Source organism: Anopheles ziemanni, chromosome 3 (genome assembly GCF_943734765.1).
Source record: "Anopheles ziemanni chromosome 3, idAnoZiCoDA_A2_x.2, whole genome shotgun sequence".
Taxonomy (NCBI): domain Eukaryota; kingdom Metazoa; phylum Arthropoda; class Insecta; order Diptera; family Culicidae; genus Anopheles; species Anopheles ziemanni.
The window spans coordinates 61,283,801-61,304,697 of NC_080706.1; the positions used below are offsets into that span (position 1 = coordinate 61,283,801).

The window sequence follows — 20,897 nt, forward strand, 5'->3', positions numbered from 1 at the left end:
AAATCATGGAGATTTGTGAAAGATCCATGAAACATTCATTAAGGTCTCGAAATATCTTGAATGTTTGAAGATTCGAATCTCAAAAGATTCATGAATCCATCTGAATGAATCTTAGGGTAACGATTCAAATGAACGAATCTCGGCAAAAGATTCATAAGGCACAACTCTAGAACGTAACCCATTAGTATCTATCAATGTTCTCAATAATGCTTGCATGATACCCTAGCCAGGCCATAGGAACAATTTTGTACTATTTCGAGTAAAATTTCGTTGTACTTTTCTATTTGTTTAGGAATTTTCCATTTCATATTTCAATTTTCGATAAAACAAAACAAAATAATATGATTTTGTATCATCAAACAAAAATCAGTTTGATAAATAAAATTAGAACAATTTTGAAATCGGTACACATGGACTAGGTTGTGTGTTTGTGGGTTCCATTTAGTTTATTAGTAGTGGGGAAGGAAATAAAATCTAAAATGCATGCTACCTTTCCCATAAATCTAACTGAATCCCATTGTTATTGGCACAGTTTGATTTGTGGTTTCATCATCCTCGTTTAAATATCGGTGTCATTTATGGTTCGGTCATACAAAAAAATGCGCAAACATTAATACCGTTTTGACCAAGGCTTGTGCATCTTCGCGACTTCGCGGAATATAGACATTCGTGTGCGCACACTCATTCGTTTCGTCCCCGTTGGCGAACAGATGTGACGGATGGGATCTCGGTGGCGATGGAGAAGTTGCATCCTCTTAGCAGTCCGCCTGGTGCATTACACGCAACGCCCTTCGTATAGCACCTCGCGGGTTTGCGCGTAGCGTTGCTCACTGACACCGGCAGTACGAACGAAAGGAAGGCGGAGGGGGAGGGCCTGTTGCTTCACAGTAAACCGGGCTGTGAGGCTGCATATAGCCGATGCAGGCGGGTACAGCCATGGGCACCAGCACCAGCAACAACAACGGCAACTCTACAATTAATGCACTTGCAAAGAGCGCGCGGAACTGCGACCAGCCAAACACTAATTTGCATTAATTATTCCAGAAACAAATCAATCCGATGCTTTCCGTCTGCTGTCTGCCTTCCTGCCTTTCGGTGGGGCTGGGAGGGTGAAAGCGGCGCGGTAGGTCCCTTTGGTAATGGCCCCGACTCGCGAGCTGACTGTTGGAAAGTACTGGCTCTCGCGTTCGCTGGTGTGTGCGCTGTGTAGGTTTTTTGAGTGTATTGGGGCGCCGAGTCACGGTCGCCAGCGTTGTTGGCTGCGCGTTCCATGGACTTCCATATTTATTCCTCTTCGACTCTTTCCGCTTTCGCACACCACCATGCGAAGTGCATTGCCGCACGTGCACGACGGTTTTTTGTTGTTGTTTTGCGAAATCGGTTGACGTAGAGCTTCGAATGTGCGCGAACGCTGGAACCACGGATATGCAGTTGGTCTGGTCGGCCGGGGCAAATATTGCGATATAATTTTCTTTTCTTTTTTGCACGCTGTTGTTGCTGGTGCAACAAAGGGAAGTCCAAGATGATCATCGATCTTGCGGCAGTTGTGGGGCAGGTTTTCTGCGATCTATATTTCGATGGAGGATGCATTTCGAAAATGTTTACAAATTTCTCCTCACTCGTGATCGAACGGGCCTCCGTCTTGGACCGTTTGAATGGAAATGGAGATATTGCTATTGCTCTCTGTATTAATAAAAGTGGCTACGGTATTTGGTCTGGAAATTGAGACAAGACAATAAATACCGTGCACACACCACAAAGGAACTCGATCGCTAATAAAATTTAATACACTCTTATGTGGGTTCTATCAACAAATCAAACTCATGTACTCGTCGAAAGCTGCTGACTTACCATTTTACGAGTTGACAGTTCCGCGATTGTCCCAGATTTGTTACAAGGTTAGCAATCCATATGAGTTTACTTTCCTAAAGCAGGAGTCGGCACACGTTTCCAGAAAGGGGGCAGATGATGGAAAAGATCTTAAAACCGCGTACCGGCTGCCTTAAGCGATGTTTTAATGTTTTGAATGTTTGTCCAATGAAGTATCAATTTTCTTCTTCTTGATACTTTTTTCGTTGAATATGATAGTGTTTGAACATATTGAATGTTTGTTGTACTTAAAATAAATTTCTTTTTACATTTCAAACCAATCATTTACCCGATCAGTATTTGTCCGCGTTAGTCTCAGTTATTAAATGTTTCCTTCATAACTATTACCATATTTCGTACGCGAAGGAAACATGTTATTTCGAAGCTGGATTCTCAACGAGATTCGCGAAACTGGGTAATTTTAAAACGATTGATTGTAAAATGAGATCAGAAATCTAATAAAAGTATACGGGATAACTGCCTGGAATTGAACAGCACGTCAACAGTTTCAACAGAAATTTTTAGGAAGAAATATGCATGATATCGTGAACAAATTTAATAAGAATTTTAATATTCTTTTGTTGTATATTGTTGTAAAATTTTCTTACGGATAGAATAAAATCAGCTAGCGGACTAGGTTTCACCCGTGTGCTTGAGTTTGCAGCCCTGTACTCTATGCAATTGTTTTTTTTTTAACATAAATCTCTCGTAATAAATTGTCAGCTGTAAAACATCAATTATAAAGTTAATATCTTTTCGGATTCCAATGTAACGACTTTCGGAGCACTTTTGGTTATTTTTAACACTTTGTTGACAGTTTCATTGAAAAAGGTTTGATTTTGCGATATTAATTGCATATGAATACTTATTATCCTTGGACGGTATTTATTATCCTAACGCGATAGTATTTTGCTAAAATGTTCGAAACGATTTCCTAAACCATGAAAACATCGCTCGATGCACTTCCGTTTATGAACGCTGGTATGTGCGCAGTGTTCAGTTCGTTGTCACGGCGCGAACAAATTGTAAATTGATCGTGGGATCAATGAAAGCCCCGTAACCGTTACTGAAATGATGCCAATGGAAAACGATGTGCGGATAGAAGGCTTTAAAAAAAAAGGCTATCCTGGCACCTAGTACCGATTTCCGCCCTTATTTTCCTGAAGAGAGTCACTCTCTCTCTATCCACGTTCTCCTCACTATTTGCCTGCCATCTTCTTCGACCCAGTGTTGGTCCCATTTTCCCCGGTCCTACATTTGATTTTCCTCTCATTTCGCATCCCAAGCGCGCAGCCTTCGATGGCGTGGTGGCCGATGAGTTTCGAACGTTCGCTCATGTTCGCAAAGTGGGGGAACACACTCTAGGAGTTGCTATCCCTGGAACGGCGTGTATTTGGCAGCGCGCACTTTTCCCCGGCCTCCGCCAGTGGAACAGATTCTCGAGGGCGCAAGGCACCATAAATCGCAAAACTGATCATGTTTCCGGGAGAGTTTAATGGGTTTTGCGAGACCCTTATATTTCATGTTTATTACCAGGAATGCTGCTGCTGCTGCTGCTCCGTTTGGCTTCCAGCTTCCAACAGCAACGCACGTATCATGGTAGGCATTTGTACTAATACTGTGAACGCCTTGTGAGCACACCAGCACGCACTACCCCCGCACACACTTTCCTCCTCCCCGCCCGCTTCGCCGGTCGAAGAGTGGATATGCTACCGTTGTGCTGCCAATGATTATAATGATGCCCCAATGTTGATGACGATAATGATGTTGCGAATGCCGCCTGGCAATGATGGTGGTGAATGTGCTATTTGGCAAGCATATGGCGTGTGGTGTGAACTGTTTGTTTTTTTTTTCTCTTGCAACCCTGATATCATATCGATCCAATTTTTTACTTCTTGGTTGCCCGAAGATAGGTAAACGAATTGTGATAACACCTTTATAGAGAGTCAAACGAGTTTTTCACGGGGTATTTCAATTCCTCTTTGGTATTCAAAATCCAAAACAATTTTATTGTAATTTTGAGTATGTATGAACGGATGTTACCCATAAGCTAAACAAGCAAAAAGCATATCGTATTGTGAAAATAATAAAATGAAATGATCTCTTTTAAGACACTTGGTGCGGTTTTCTTTTAGCAATCTTGTGATAAGTACAAGTTATCGTGTGCGGAAAATGCAAGGAGGCGCATGATTTCACATTAACCTCAATGTGAAGGGCAACACCGCTTGACTGTTTGTTCGTCTTCTCGTATCATGTAACTGTATAAGTAAATCTTAAGGGGTTTGCAGTGGATGCATGTGCAACTAAACAGGCAAAGTGGCAATGATTACTAAGGTTCAATGAACGATTCCAAATCATTTCATCTAAAGCATGTATATCAAAAAAAATTATTCATAAAACTTGTTTGAATAACGAATTTCTTTACAATGTTTCAAATCAATTATTTAATTCATCCAATTATTTTATTCAGTTACTTCGAATGCAAGTTATGTCAATTCTTCCAAACCACAAGACAAAAGCTAAAGCCTGTCTCATAGTAAATTCAGCCAAAGAAAGTGCGCTACTATGGCGCCTCTAGTGGCGAAAGCCGGAATTTAAATGCTTACATGCCGTACAATTCAAATTGAGTAGTCAGATCAGAGCCCGCACAAAATACTGCGGGCTCCGAGCTCTGGCAATAGACATGGTTTACATCTGCGAATTTGTTGACTTCCCAGCACGCAATTATATTCTACGGTCTTGTCCTGGTCTCAATGGGTGTGTTATGTCACATCGATTAAAACATCTTTTCTACATACTGAGTGTAATAACCTGAAAAGCTCGAGCTGTGTTGCTGTGAACTTTCTGCGCTTTGTTCAACAGTGCCCACGGAACGAATCATGCTAAGATATCATAAAATAACAATATGCGATATTAAATTCTTCCTTTTATGCTCTCCCTAATGGCTTCGGTTTGCTTGTTGCCTGCGGTGATGTCATCATGTGATAGATGGAAAATGTGCCTTTTGCGGCACTCCCATTCGATTCGATGTTTTAAAAACATTCTTTTGAATTGAATTTTACGATTTCGGAAAATAATGAATGAGTTTGTTTTTCGGAAACAGAATAAGAAGTTTTGTTTGAAAATTTTCATCCCTTTTACGAAATATTCATACAGCTAGAATTTATGGTGAGAATACGAAATAAACTAGCTAATTAGGCGTTATTACCTGTGAAAAGGAGCACCAATGAAATGGGTGAATATATCGTTAAATTACACTAAGAAATCAATATTCTCATAATATTACCAAGGAGCTCTCGATTACGGTGATTTTGGCATAAAAGTTTTGAAGGAAATCGTTCGAAAAACACCAATCGCACGGTTTTTGAGTAGCGCTGGTATTTTCCGTTGGCAGGAAAGCGTTCAATCTTTAGTTCGAGAGTGCCACAAAGTGAGCGCACGAATGAACAACCAACCGGTGGTTGAGAGAGCTTCGATCACCTTCCTACCAGGAGAACAGAATCAGGATTCTCGGCTAGGTTTGGTGCGTTTTGATTCCTTTCCGGAAGAGGTGGTTTTCTCTTCTTCGACGCGTTGCTTCAAATTGGTAGATTAGACCATTCGATTGAGTGAAGCCTAATAAATTATGTTATATAACACTTATTTACTATATTGGTTTTGTAGTTCTACGTTTGTATGGTTGGACACCATGCGCCTCCATTAGTATATTTAGCTTTGAGTTGAAATATATGAATGCTTCCGATGGGAACAGTTATCATCGACCGACCAAAACCCTGATCAACCGTATAAGCTATCAAACCCAGCAACTTCGAGTGTCGAGTGTTCCAGTGTGCAAGCTTTATCATATGTCTCTCTTTTTTTGTAAATAAAAATAGAAGGTTTCGGCACCACGCTGCATCTGATGGGGATGGACGCGAAATGCTATGGCGTGCCATTTCCATTTAGCAATCCCCAAGGTAGAGGGTTGTTATGTTAACGAAACACGCCGAAACCACCAGATCCAACCACTTCGGACGGTTTGTGCGGTGAATTTTAAGACTTTTGTGCGTACATTCACCTTCACTCCGAATAAAGTGAGTGTTGTTGTAATGCAGAAACGGTTTATTGAATTGTTAGAATGTTATAAAACCCATCCGAAAGGCTTCGTACTATGGTGATTTGGAAGTTTTGGGCCTTTGAATTCCGAAGACGATATTTCATTCCTTTCAATCAAACTTTTAATGTATTTCGACCTTTTGTAGTAAGAATAACTGGAACTTAGATTTGCATGGCAAATAATAAGCATTTTAGCAGTACATTTACTATTCCTGATAACTTTTCCGGGAAGATTATCTATTTAATCTACCTCCATCGCATAACGTTATCGTCGTCAACGAAACACCTTCGGCACTCGGGCTTTTAGTTCAACTAGAACATTCACCGGACACAGCTTTTATGTTCTTGGCAGGAAAGCTCCACGCTCGTATGGTCACGTTTTCCGCGAGACAAAAGCGTGAAGCGCTATGAGAGAGGTGGGCAAACCTTCTCTACGCCGGTGCTTCGGAAGGCAATCAGGAAAAACTCGCCCAATAGAAGGTGAGGGGAGGGTGTGCTGCGCCATACTAGCACATTCTTCGTGTCGGTTGCCGTGTGCAAAGTCCTCTGGTTATCCTGATGCATTACGTTAATGAACTATCAGATCCACGCGACGATCTCGACGACGACGCTGTTGTAAAAAGGGGTTTAAAAAGATTTAAACTTAACACGTTAAGTTAAGGTTATTTAGTTTAAAGTGCGAACAAGGTTTATGTTAAATGTCTTATGTAGTGACAATTTATCAGTTAATTTTTTTAACAAGATTTTACGCTTCATTTTCTCTTCACAGTACATCATTTTTCTTGATGCTGTTTTACTCTTTTATTTGATTCCTGTAATAATGTAACTAAACGTCATGTTTGATGCACGTTAGCCTAGTTCTGGATTTTGAGTTTTTCGAGACATGCCAAATGTCACTAGCGCTAATACTCTCGCTGAAAAAAATGCAATCTTCAAAAGCGTAGCATGAAACGAGCCGATATGCTGTTACCTGCTGGATTTGATGTGCAGATAATAACGACGCGGTAGCAAAAACTGATATGCCGTAGTTAGTCTCCCCGACCTGTGGCGCGTGGACTGGCATCGATCGATATTTGCAAATTCATGCAGCAACTTTATCGCAAATTGTGTGGCTATGAGCAGCGTACTTTTCCGTCCTGGCAGATGGACTACAATCGACGTGTATAGGCCTAAGGTTGTACATTGACTAAAATGAGCATTTAACCTAAGGTCCTTGAGTTATACATCTGTGAAGGTTGGTTTTTATTGGTTTAAAACGAGTCAAATTCACATTTATTGTATAGCTGCTACTAGATTTTCCAAGATTATCTCAAATTGTGCAGTGTTTGATCTTTGTCTTTGTGTGGAAATTGATTTGCTCGTTACGTCATTTGGTACGACTTTATGCATACAATGTTTCAATAACTTTACAATACATTCACTGCAAACGACTCCTTTTACATGGCAGAAACGCTGTTTGCATGGCTATTTGGTAAAGCCCCTTGGGATGATTCGTTGCAAACGATTCTCTTCTGTTCTTCGGAGGGAGAACGTGAAGCGAAAATTATAAAAAGTAATAGGCACCAGTTAACGTGCGTTAAGAGAAGGGATCGTCAACAGAAATAAGTATTAACTAGAAAATCCAGCCATACCAACACACACAGCTTCCTCCAGGGAAGAAATTAAGTATACTGTGTAAGCCTGTTGAAAGTGGCATGCTTTTTTATGTCTTGTAGCTTGTATGAGTAGTAGTTAAATTAATAGAATAACTGCAAAAATAGGTGCAGATTTCGTTTGTTTTAAGAACCATGAAAGGCAAACTACATAAATCACGATTTTACATCTGTGAAGAGTGAAGTTCAAAATGAGAAAAAATCTTTCCAAATCGGAGTGTCCGAAACGAGTTTAATTAAAACTTTGCAGATTATTGAAAGTGTACTGTGAAAATCTTTGTTCGATGTGACGGCGTGGCGGTGGAGCTGGCAGCAATTTCAACAAAATTTTATGTGCCTCTCTCCCAACAGAGATTTCCAACAGCATGTTGCCCTCTCGTTCTTCGGTCCGGCTACCCATCCGGCTAGTAAATATATTTTTATACATATAGGTGTGAGTGTTGGTGTCGAGGGTTCTCTGGAGGTCGGTCGGTCGGTCCAGCGGTCCGAAGTTGATTTCGGGACCGAACTGGATTTTTACGATCGCCACTCGCAACACTAAGACGTCATTAATCATTCAGGAATGCTATAACACTCCGTGAGTCGTTGTTCCCTCGTCCCCATGGCCGTATAGTGTGGGGCCGCTGCATCTCGATGGACCCATCCCGCGTGGCTTTTGCTTTGTTTGCGTTGTAGCCGTTGTTGTTGAGCCTGTGCTAACTCGTGATACACCTTCAGGCACGCTCTCCTGAAGCACATACTGAAGCCGATGACGATACTACTGCCACGGCAGTAATCCTTTCGTACTTTACGGTTATTAGTCTTGAAATTATTGAAGTTTGCCAAAGCAAATTCAATTCGTGTTTGTCTGAGATGCTGGTGCTTGGAAAGCTGAGGAGAAATGTTTCACTTGGGAAGTGAAAAGTATTCGATGATGTCGTCACGCCCCTTCAGTTTGACTAGTTGACACAATCCATCTGGTTTATCCACGTTATGTCACCAAAATACAGGAAATCGTAGCTAACAATAGATTTATGAGTACCGTTTTGTTCCAGTGCGGGAGTCGATATAACAATAACATATAACACTTTTTGCAACTTCATGCCTTCTACTTCGATTTTTGTTTTACAATATTTAATGTAATACAACAATGAATTGAAAAAGATTTATAACAAAAACAAAACACGTAGCGAGAATGTTGAGTGGAAGAGAAAAATTATGTTGAAGTACAAAATCGAATCGAAAATATGTTGAAGTACAAAAGAGGGTTAAAAATAGGAACATAGCTATAACCAATGTTTTTCCATGTCCTTTGGGGATCTGAAGTGAACCAGAATCATGTATCGTTCTTGTTGTTGGGAATATAATTGGTAATGTGTTCTTAAAACCCAATCAATGTTTCTATCCTATCAGGACAGAATATAACAACGTAGCATGCCCAAGCCACCAAATTGATTTACATCAAACTGATTATCAAACTTTACATCATTTCTGTATCTACAAATCTTAGTTCACGCCAAATTGCTGTTGTAAAATGTAGGTACTTGTATGTTTGTGTCAGCCTAAATTGTTTACTATAGTGGTTTTTATGATTTGAATGTTTAGCTCTAAAAAAACGAAAAAGTTGTTCAACTTTTTGACATATGGTTTATTGAAGCTTGAAAGCGAATAACAATACGATTGAGATAGGAAAACGACCATTTGCTTTTCTATCTAACAGTCGTCTTCCTATCTCAAGAGAAAACAAATTGTGATAATTGGGCTAATACTCTGGAAGACTTAGAACATGTGTAGAAATAAATATTTCAAATCAATTTAATAAATAATGTTTTGACTTTCCTTCCAGGTAAGCACCAATTGCGAAACAACCATTGCCCGTCACTCCAAAAGGAACAACAAAACTGTACACACGGTAAGCTTTCCAGCGACAAGTTATGCAATATTTTGACAACGTTCAATTCGCTTTAGAAATTAGCACTTTCCGGTCGGCTGGTGGAAAAACATATTTAATTGCATACCTACAGTCCGACGTATCCTTTTTTGACACAACCGAGACAAACGGGGGCGCCTCCCTCCCGGTTGGCAAATTGCCCACTTCGCGCCTGCTTGGCGCGCGCGTTCACCACCACCAGGTACAGGAATCAATGCACTGTTTGCTCTGATACGATGATGTGCCCCAAACATCCGTTGGTCACGGGGCGCACAATCTAATGTACACACACACACGCTCTCTGTTGTGACTCTTTGTGCGAAAACGCAAAGCGGATTCCAGGCGGAAACGGAAGTCACCTGCGAAGCGCATTTGCGATCGATTCGTAAATATAAGATTGATTGGGTTCACACCCCGAACGCGGGCTTGTTAGTACATCCGCTTCGTGCAGGTGCGGGTCACCATCGTTGACCAGCAACACACACACACAAACGCGCGCTTTGACCTCGTGCTAGGAAGGTGCAATTATGACGCTTTCTGGTGCAATGACAGCGCGGGCGAGATTATAGAAAATTCATTAGATTATGCTATCTAATGCTACTACCGGAATGTGCCGAGTGTTTTTTTTCCATAGCCTACATTTGGTGCTGACAATAGAGCTTTTTTATGCCAAAATAATACCGTGGTCACCAATGGAATTTTTCTTTTTTGGCAAATATGTATGAACGGAATAGAACGATTCAAAAAAGATTAACTATTATGAATATTTCGTAATTCAAACACGACGGGCTTGAGATCAAATCTGGTTTGGTATCCAACCTTGTAAGGATGCCTTACCGGTTGTTTTGTTTGTATAGGTCTTCAATAAAAAAGACCTTTGAGTTATAACGCAGGCTCTACATTACTCTCTCAGAAATAATTTACTTTACTCCATTCAATAACGCTGTTCACTAAACTCCCGCCAATCCTCAACCATGAGGGATTATGAAATAATGAATCCATAAATGACACAAGTCCTTGATATCGTAATATTCTTTACTCGTGTGATTGAGTACCGATCCTATGATTCAAATGTGAATAATCCTCTATATCCTAACGAGTTGAAAGCGCCAGCACCGATGGATACTCGACCCTCTGCAGATGATTATGCAGATGACATTGTCACGCAAAGATTGCATCTAGAAGTGCGTCGATTTCAGGGAAACGTGAGTGCGCTAAGTGTACCGAAGTATTAATGATGCTGCTTCGCTTTCACTCGTGTGCTCGGGCGAGAGGCTCGCCGCTTTGAAGTCGCAGCCTGCGAAAGCCACCACCAAGACGTGGTGGGAGACACGGCACGAATCGAAGCTTTTCCATGTGGTTCCGACGTTCCGCAGCACGCGGAACTCGTTCGACGCCAACGTGACCCATGGATGATGGGCCTAGGAGTAGGGCGATAAGGCGGCACGTCGGCAATAGCGTTAGCAGCTGCCGTACAGCGCGTCGTGTGCGCCGACATCCGAATAGTACCAGGAGCACAGGTTCGACAGCTGGGCGCGCAAACCACGCTTGCTGCTGGTCGTGGCCCGAACATCGCTGCGAGGGCTGCTGCGTGAAATGAAACGCGCGCGATCATCCAGCCGAAAGGCCGACAGAGTTCCGATGACCGCCGACGTCTCGCCGGAGTCGTATTTCGAACGAACGACCCGAGAGTATGCCGCGATATGGTCGATGGGAACCGAATAATGCAATGCGAATGATTGTGTACAGGCCCTGAATCTCTGAACTCGTGTGTGGCAAATGCGCTACGGATGTTTGCTGTGGACTAATGATGGAAGGGAGTTATTCCGAACAGGCGATATGGAGACTACTCGCAATGTACGTTGATTGCAGCTCCATTCGGACGTGTACGATAGAAAATCGCTATTTTCGCACCTCGATTAGGTGCACCACTGTCAGTGTTTGAACTCGTTTGGGTGAGTGGTTTTCACTCTGGCTTTCCTGTCTCCAAGGCCGTACCCTTTTGCTTCGCCACCATGGTCACTCACTAACCAGGGCAGACATCATCTAATCCAGCCCGTGGCGTACCGTTTCTCATAAAGAACCGTGCACTGCCAGAGCATGTAATGAAGCTGAATTAATGATTATGCAATCATTGTCAACGACGGTAGTTTCTTGGCGTATGAACGCGATTCTCCGTGCCTTTACACCAGCTGCACAAGCGCGTTCCTACTGTGAAGAATTGCACCTTGGTGCTGCACAAATGGTTTAAATCTGAATCCTGAACACGATGTTGGTGAAGGAACCTATCGGATGAGATACGGCGATAGTGGTCTAAACATTTTCTCAAACAAAAAAAATCAATTAAACAAAGAGCCCATATGGCCCTGGGTTTGCTTGATTGGGGGTAACGAAACCCTCTCTTAGATAGACACACACACACCAACACTTCATGCATGCCCACATCATGTGGGTGTTCTGCATCGCTGCACCCGCCGGGAGCGTTCCAGGCAAGCACGCCAGTGGTGGTCACGTCCGGCCAGCCGGCAGTCCGTAGCTCCATTTGTCTATCACTAAGTGAAGCTTTTAAACCATTTGCCTTAATGAAGCTGATATCTGAACGAGTGATGGGTTTAAAAACGGTACTGACGTTCAAACCAAGCTGCACAACACAGAGCCGTAAATTCACCGACTTGGCTGCGCTCTCAAAATTTTGTGTGGTTTATTTCACCGCAACCCAAAGGTCTTCTTGAGCATACATTAGGGTTGCTGTGTTCCGGACCGAGGTTCTGTGTTTGACTTGACACCCTTTGTATTGCAAATTAATGTTGGAATAATATCCAAAAGGTTTGTGCATCAAAGTTTACTTTTCTACTTCATAAAGACAAAACCAGATCCACTTACTTGTTTTATAGCTCCAAACGAAGATGCTAATTAGGGTAACTAACATCAGTTCTACTGCTATTGGCTGTTTTTAAGTAATCTTATTATGCAGGAAAAGCTTACTTTTTATTGACACACAAATATGTATTTCATCGTAAATTGAAATTATCGTAAAATTTTCTATTTCACACAAGAGTATTTTTTAACTTTAGTTCGAAGAATAATCATTCATCTATGTTTGATATGATATGGTTTAAAACATATTTACTTCTAAACGGCAATAGTAAGAAAACCTCATTATATTGCGTTACTTACAACTGCAATAAAATTGTCGAAGCCCAAATTCCGGATTAAGGTGAAACGATTCATCCAGTTATCAGCATGTTGATGACTAGCAAGTTAGGTTTTATTCTCTAGAATAAGCACAGTTTAGGTAACCAGCTGTATGTTATGAGTGCCAAAGTGCACACATATCGAAGTAATTTCACTTCATCAGCAAGTGATGTAAGCATGTGATTTAACGCATGTTGTAGCGAATTAGCGTAATCCAATATGTTTGCCAACCATGTTTGCGAAATTAAAATATCGTATGTTTATTCCTGTGGAGTGAAGTTGAAAAAACGAACATACATTTATGTCTGTTTTAGCAATCATGAACATTTGTGAAACACACAACTCATAAACTTTTTTCAATAAGTACTTTCAATTTAAAACTGAAACAAGAAGAAAAGCCCTGGTTCAAAATCAATCATTGCTACAAGTTTGCATTTTTGTGCCAAAAGCGAAATCGAGTTGGTTTTGCAGTAAGAGTTGGCCATTGCTATTGCCCGATCCTAATGGATAGGGTTCCTCGGCAAGATAGCGATGTCGTACATCTTTTTCTGGGTGTCAGCTGCAGAAATAAATGTTTTCCCAATCGTAATCTCCTTCGGGATAACGTTGCCCTTCCTGGTCGCCTTTGTGGCGTTCCTTTTGACGCCTTTGTTGCCCTCGCGGGAGTGCGCATCAAGATCGAGGATATTCTTAACCACGGCGATAGGCTTTTCCCTTGAATCAAACGGTTTCGGCTGTTCCCACGCCCGATCAGCGCCCGCAAACGGCATCACCTTGATGAAGGTTCTGGCCCGCTCTTTGCGCCGATAGTAGAGCACTTCGCCGAACAGCGTGATCATGGCCAGCGCCAGCCCGACCAGCGTCGCGATAAACACCCCACCGAGGCTTTCCAGCGTGATGCCTTCGCTGTCGTCCGTGTTCGGGCACTGGCCGCGCGCCGAGTTATTCCAGAACTTCGCGGTGAGCGACTCGAAGAAGCGCTCCTTCTGCAGCTCCAGTATGAAGTAGCTCAGCTCGTCCTGCAGATGGCTGCCCTGCTGTACGGCTATCCCGTACGGTTGCTCGGCAAACACCTCGCCAACCTCGGTGAAGTTGCAGTTGCGCAGAATCTCGTACTTGATCTCGGCCGAATCGTGGATGAACGCAAAGTCCGCATCGAGCCGCTCGTTTACCCGCCGGAAGCCGTCCGCCGCACTCGCCACCGGCTCGGCCGACTCGATGGCGGCGAGAATGTTGATGTACTGCTCCTTGATCGGATAGTCCCAGACGCGGTACTGTGCCTGATCGTTGCCGCTCGAGAGCGTCAGATTGCGCCACATCTGGTACAGCACGTCCTCGGCGTTCTTCATGTTGCGGAAGTAGTCGTGTGTGTCCGAGTTCCGCACGACCGTGTACTTGATTCGGCTCTGGCGCGACAGTTGCTCAAGTGATTGGACCGGTGTTTGCATGCGCTCCACCGTGAGAAAAGCGGCCAGGTTTGCGGTAAACGTCGCCAGCATGAGCACCACGAACAGCCAGTAGGCGGCGACCAGCGTTCGCCCGGAGAGTGCCTTCGGAGCTTCACCACCACCTTGCGGGGTGAACGAGGTCAACGCGAACCAGAAGCTTTCCTTCAGCGTAAAGTCCCTGTATGTGGGAAAGGCAATGGAGCAAACGGAAACGAACACAGTGGAGGAGTTACAATATCTTAGGGAACCTGATCTCTTACCGACACTCGTACGGATAGGCGGCCTTGTTGTTTCTTGCACTGTAGGGCGAGAACTTGTCCAGCAACCAGAGCATCACGGCCGTGGCCACGATCGCGAGCAGGATGCTCAGCCAAACCTCGAGCCGGAGCACGGTCATGAACTTGAACAGTGACGTCTCCCGGACCGGCTTACGCATCGCTATCAGGATGCCCGTCTGCTCGAAGTACGGCGCAATGAAGTCGACCACCTCCTCCCGCTCGGCCGTCATCTTCAGCGACGCGATCGCAAAATCGATATCGCCCACCACTAGTTCCCCCACCAGCCCGTCCCAGCGACCGGTTGCGCCATCCCGCATCCCGAACGTCCCATTTCGCGGTGTTACGATATCGTAGTCAAAGTTCATCACCACCGACAGCTGGTGGAGGAAATCGATGCAGTAACCCTCCCATATCGGCTCGCCAGTGGCCGGATCGCGCACTATCTGACCCGACGTCGGATGGCGCTTGCGATAGGCCCACGGAATCGATTCGGTGGTGCCAACGCGGAAAAAGCGTCGACTCGGTTGGATGGTTGCGTTCTCACCCAACACCACCTGCCCTTGCTGGACACTTCCCTTGATGGTGAAGTTGGTCCCTTCCGAGGGACTGATGATCGATAGGTTGAGATTTGGCCGTATCATGCGACTCCCTTGGGCAAACCAAAACGATCCCATCGTGGCCATCTGCTGCATCAGTTCGGTCGCGTTCCAGCTCGCCGGCCCTTCGGAACCAAACTCTTCCGCCGTGCAGTTCAGCGCTCGTACCAATGGAAGCGATACCTCGCTAGCCCAGCGAACCAGGAGTTCCAGCACGTTCTCCAAATGGGCCACCATCGGGTCGAACTGCGCCGGACAGACGCACGGTGGTTCGGTGTCTCGCAGCAGTATGCAGCACGTACTTTCGTCCAGCAGCAGGCGACTCATCTCGGGAAAAGTCTGCCCATGGGCAAACCTATCACCGTGCAAATCCGTAAACAGCAGGTTCCACTTTTCCGGCTTCCGCACCAACCCACCATCGATGGCCTTCTGCAGCAGGCTGTTCATGTCCTGCGTGCCAGCAATGACGGCGTAGAACGAGGGATACGGTCGAATAGCCTTGATCCTGTCCACCGTCGCCCCGCCCAGACTGTCGAAAACGATAGCCCGAAGGTATGAGCCGGTTATTAGTAGATAAACCGTTGCGTCGGCCTCGAGAGCGTTCGGCAAGATGTAGACCACATCGTTGGCCACGCGTGCCAGCAGGAAGTTCTCCATGAGCTTGGCGTACGTCTGCACGGACAGGTCGACGTGGAGGTACGGGATGCCGAACTGATTCGCCGTATCGGCCAGGTGCTTCGTGTCGATCCAGGTGACATCGAGTAGCAAGGAGGCTCCTTCGGACATTGCCGTACAAACTAAAAGAAATTCAAAATAAAGTACCAGCCAAGTTGTTTTTTCCACACGATTTTTGTTTAACGAACGTACACTGGTCATCGTTGACAAAATGCAAACCATTTCTTTCGTACTGTACGTAATGATCCTTAACGTCGATACCAGGAATCTTCTCGAGGGCTTTTGCGATGGCCTGGGAAGCAATCGATGGCACTTCCGTACGTTCCTTTTCGTGCACAATCACTGCCGGTTGGCGATGGAAAATAACGTTAGTTTTTCCTTCCCGAAAACTTATTCATCAGTTTGTTTACATACCGATTCCGATAAGAAGATTCCCCGCTTCGTCGTACGTTACGTTCGCAGCTGACGCTAAACCAACGGGCAGACAAAAAAGGACCAGCAAGAGAAAATCCATAGTTTCTTCCCTTGTGGCTCAGACGGGTAAAGGAAACAGAGTACCAACCCGTTGTACCACCGACAACTGAATGGCGAGAGAACGATTGCCTCAGATTGTAAAAACTTACACCCGTAAGAAGGATACCTTGACTCGGGACTGGTTATTCCGCGCCGAAAATGCCTTTCAATTGAAAACCCCCGTAATGCATCGGAATCGGAATTGTGGGTCATTTTAAGAAAATTACCATTTATTATCGACATTGTTCCGCCGCAAGCCGCCTACATGACCTGACGAGAAGTTGCTTTGTCGTGCGCCCGTTTCGATTACCGTTCATAATTAATTTGATAAATTGCAACCGTTGGTTAGTTCGGTGCAGGAAATATTCGATTAGTTGCGTGGCTTCGGGTACTGGTTTGCCCCATCGTTTGGAAGTATTGAACAGATTCGGTACCACCGAGTGTGTCGGCGAGTATGTTAATAGTACACTATGTTCTCCAATCCGAAAAGTTCCTGCAGGAAGCGCCCCATTTTTGTCGAACTGCTCCTCCCTGCCAGCGGAAGACAAACGCACCGTTTCGGTGGCTCCAAGAATTTCCGGTTGAAAGCGATCACAAGTGCGACCATTGCCACTATAGCAAGCATAATCCAATGCCTACGAAATAAGTTTCCAAACCTGTAACAAAAACACATATTCAGTCTTAATAATTCAAAATGGTCAAGAAGAAACTAGCTTTGCACCTCCAATATCCACGGCCGACGAACGGTTGTTGCCTTTGAAGTTGGATGCGATGAGAAAATTCGGTTTCGTGTTGATTTAGCTGACGTTTGATGCTTCTGACAAGACTTCGCTCAATACGCTGAAACTGATCGGGCATTTTTTCATTGTCATTATCGACAAATGATACTGAAATTTCCAATTCTCGAACGCCTTCCTTCATAGTTTCGAGGAACAGAACATTTTTGGTATCAAACAAACCTGTCGTGGATTGCTGCGATTTTTGTTTATTGTGCTCGTATTTCTAATCATACGCTGGTGGCTACTTTAATGGTGAAATGTTATGTAGTTGTCATCATTGCAGTGAACTGTCACTCTGAAACATTTTGCACGGGAGTTTTTTTTTTTAATATTCGGGTAGAGCACGGACTACGACCGGATAAAATCCGTTCGACGGTCGGTGAAAAATGAACTCTGTGCGTTTATACCTTACATGTTCAAAGGTTCCATTGAAGCCTCCAACTTCGTTTATACCTAAGGTGTTGAAGTGTTTCAATGTAATGGATGATTGTTTCTTTTCAAACGAAGTCGTTGGTAATCATTTCAATAATTACACAATAAGATAATTAATTCATAAAAACTACAAATAGGATCCTCAGAAAAGCGATTAACACTCTTTTTATAAATAAGAACCCTCAAATTTTCGAATTCGTTGAGAATCCGCGGCTTAAAACCTCGCGGATTTCTTCCCATACAAACGGGAACGAACGGATTTGCCCAAAGAGTTCATTTCGTTCACATTCAAAATGGCAGGTAAAATGAACATATTTAAGGGGAGATGAGTGAAATTTTTCCCGCGCTTTTTCACTTGAGTGACCTTTGACAACTCGATTCGAACGTATATTTTTCGATCGTAGTCCGTGCTCGACGCGAATATCTAATGAAGATAAATTTATTTTACTTTTCCTTTATCGAATTGAACCTCGGAATTTGGGGTACAATTTGCGTTCGTTCAAAAATAAAAACAAAAACACATGCCGTGTCTTCAAACATCCTCTTCAATCGGGAACAGGATTGAGAAGACACTTTAACGAGAAGGTGTTGCAGTAGCAAAACACAAAATAAAGCACTTCGAAGAACTCACCCCCCGCTCGGCAAAAATGTCACGTCGCAGCAAAAATGTGTTGCACACCCCGCTTAGAAACCATCAAAACCCGCTTAGAACCCCATATTGACCCGCTTAGAATGCCCAGATTCTAAGCGACTCTGAGTTACTTTTTTGAAAGTGTGTGCGTGAGATGAGCTCGTTTTGAGCATGTGTGCGTGCCGTACCGCAGTATCCCTTGCGTAGTGGTGTTAGTGTCATCAAAATGCAGTCGTGTGTGTGAACACACGAAATGAGAAAAATTATTACAATAATTACATCACAATTTATTCACTTAAAAACTATAATTTCACGCACTACACACATGACTTATTTCACGCACTTTTTCACGCATTTCACACGAACTATTTCACGCACCTAAGGGCAGCAGCACAGCGATGATCGGCAGCAGTACATTGTTCGATGTCCGGCCATCGTACTTTCAACGCACTTTTCACTTTTTCCGTCAGCCGATGGTCTGAAAAACAAAACACAAATACGAAGTTAATTTTATGATTTTAAGATCACTTTCACGCACTAAACTATAACTTACCGTGAACAGTAATGATTGGCAGCATTACAGCGGTGTTCAGCAGCAGCAGCTGCTGGCTGCTAACTGGGCTTGACGACCGGCTTCAGCTCCGTCAAGGAGGTCTGAAAAACAATAAAAAAATGATGTTTTATACGATGTAGGCTTAAAATGATAGTAAACTGTACTATAGATTATGAAAATACTTATCTTTTTCTGTCGTGCAAACAATTTCCTCCATCCTTTTCCATTGGTCAATCCAGCAGCTTTTCCCGACTCCATCCGGCTTCATACGACTTCATCCGGATTCGTCCAATCTGCAGCAACCGTGTATAAAGCGGCAGGAACTAACGCTTTTTGCTAAAAGAAAGCAAATAACACTAAATACTTCATTAACATTTTAAAACAAACTAGTTTTACTTAGTTTTTGCTCCACGCACAGCACACACCACTGCTTTGTTTGGGTTTTGGTTGAATACTGCGAGCTGTCTAGGAATACTAGATCAAAGTGAAATTTTATTTCAGCCAAAATATGTTGGCCGGAAAAAGCGGGTAAAGCATGATGAAAACCTAAACCATCATTTTAAAAATAATTCATAATGTGTACTCGTTGTCAAAATTCATTTTACAATATTCGCACAGGAATTAAGCCGTGAATGTATAAAAAAATTGATATTTATCAAGACAGATTAAATTATGTCCGCTGAGCATGACGCCCCTCTTATTATGTAATATTTAGATCGGCATTTGCCGATGAAAATTAGAACGGAATCGTAAGGTAAGCTTCGAACTCATGAAAAATAACACTTATGTTAATTTTTACTTCTCTTTTGCTGCAACTATCATTAAAAATGAACTGCGATAAATGTAATAACGCGATGGAGCTTTCGCACCAGAGTGTTGGAGTCCAAACAGAGCCCGGAATGTTGGAAGCGTGGTATTATAAAGGATGTTTACGGAAGTGTACGTTTGCATTAAACAAAAATAGACAAATTTTAACGACTTTTCATGCAAAACCGGAAAACGCTAGCGATTTTCTGTTGGAAGCAAAATAAAGAGTAGCATTTCTTTTAAATTTAGAACAAGTTTTATAACTGTATCTTTTAAATTGAACCCGCCTTAGCCAAAACATTAAACCATCTACGTTTGATTGTGTGTTAAAACATCGAGCTTTATCGCGGACCACGTGACCAAAGATTATTTAAAGCCAGACGGCAACAAGTGGTAAAAAACCTTGGTACTCTATGTTGCTTTTGAAGCTTGTTACAGTACATTTAAAATATTTTGAGGTCCCTTAACTCTCATAGCGTGGCTGTAGAACACCATATCGTGGCTGAAAACCAGCGAGAAGGCTATGCATAAAGTCGCTGTTCTTTCTGTTAATACTTCCGGTAGTGTTATGCGGAATTAAGCATCTTAATGAGAAAACATCATAAACAGTACGATTGTGTACAGTGGTTTAGACATACCTGGGCACAGTAAATCATGTGCAAAGAGCATCGGAGGAGTTGAACGGGTCAAATGTAATCGAAATACCCCACACTACTATCCCTTCTTATGCCTCTCAAGTACAACCAATCGAAAAACATTTACTTCAATTAAAAGTAGGACCTATTCCAACATTTTAAAATCCAAATGGTGTAGTATTTGGGCATGATTGCATTAAAACAACTGTAAAGCATCCTCACAAGATTGGTTTTGTCGGCTATGGCTAAAGTTTCGGCCAAGGACCGTATGGTCGGCTTACTGGCCGTCGGAATATTTTTTAAAAGTACTTAAAAGGTTAAATTTTACAATAAAATTCATATCATTCAATTAGCTTGGTTGACTTTCTTCTTATTACCGATGAAAATTTGTCTAATTTTTTTAATGCAAATGTTATACAGACTCGTTATTTATTTACTTGTTTTACTTTTAGTATGGTGATGCCGTGTACCAACCATTGCTCTGCGTTGCTAAATATGGTTCAGCAAGGCGCAAGCACTTCATTTTTTCTACTAAGGTCTGTGCAGTGCATTCACGCCAAGGTTGATCTTTTGGAGGATAGCCGGTTTGTTCAAACTGCACCGGAACATTCTTCTTCTTCTTCTTCTTCTTCTTTTTCTACTTCTTCTTCTTCTTTTTCTTCTTCTTCTTCTTCTTCTTTTCTTCGTCTGCGAGGATTTGCACCAGTACGGCTGTTGAATCCAGCTTCCTGGACCTTCGCCAGCTAACCTGGTGATGTAGACCTCTGTGGATTAAGGATCGGCAACTAAGGCCCTATGCCCCCACCGGAACATTCGGCCTTCAATAGATC

General features: G+C 43.1%; 1 protein-coding gene across 1 annotated transcript in view; it reads left to right on the forward strand.

The window, feature by feature from the left end:
- LOC131287950 (neurogenic protein mastermind-like) overlaps window positions 1-20,897 on the forward strand; it is an 80,658-nt gene that overhangs the window by 47,433 nt on the left and 12,328 nt on the right. The window contains exon 3 of the mRNA XM_058317044.1: window positions 9,442-9,507. Coding sequence (XP_058173027.1) covers window positions 9,442-9,507 — 66 coding nt within the window. The remainder of the gene's footprint in view (window positions 1-9,441; window positions 9,508-20,897) is intronic.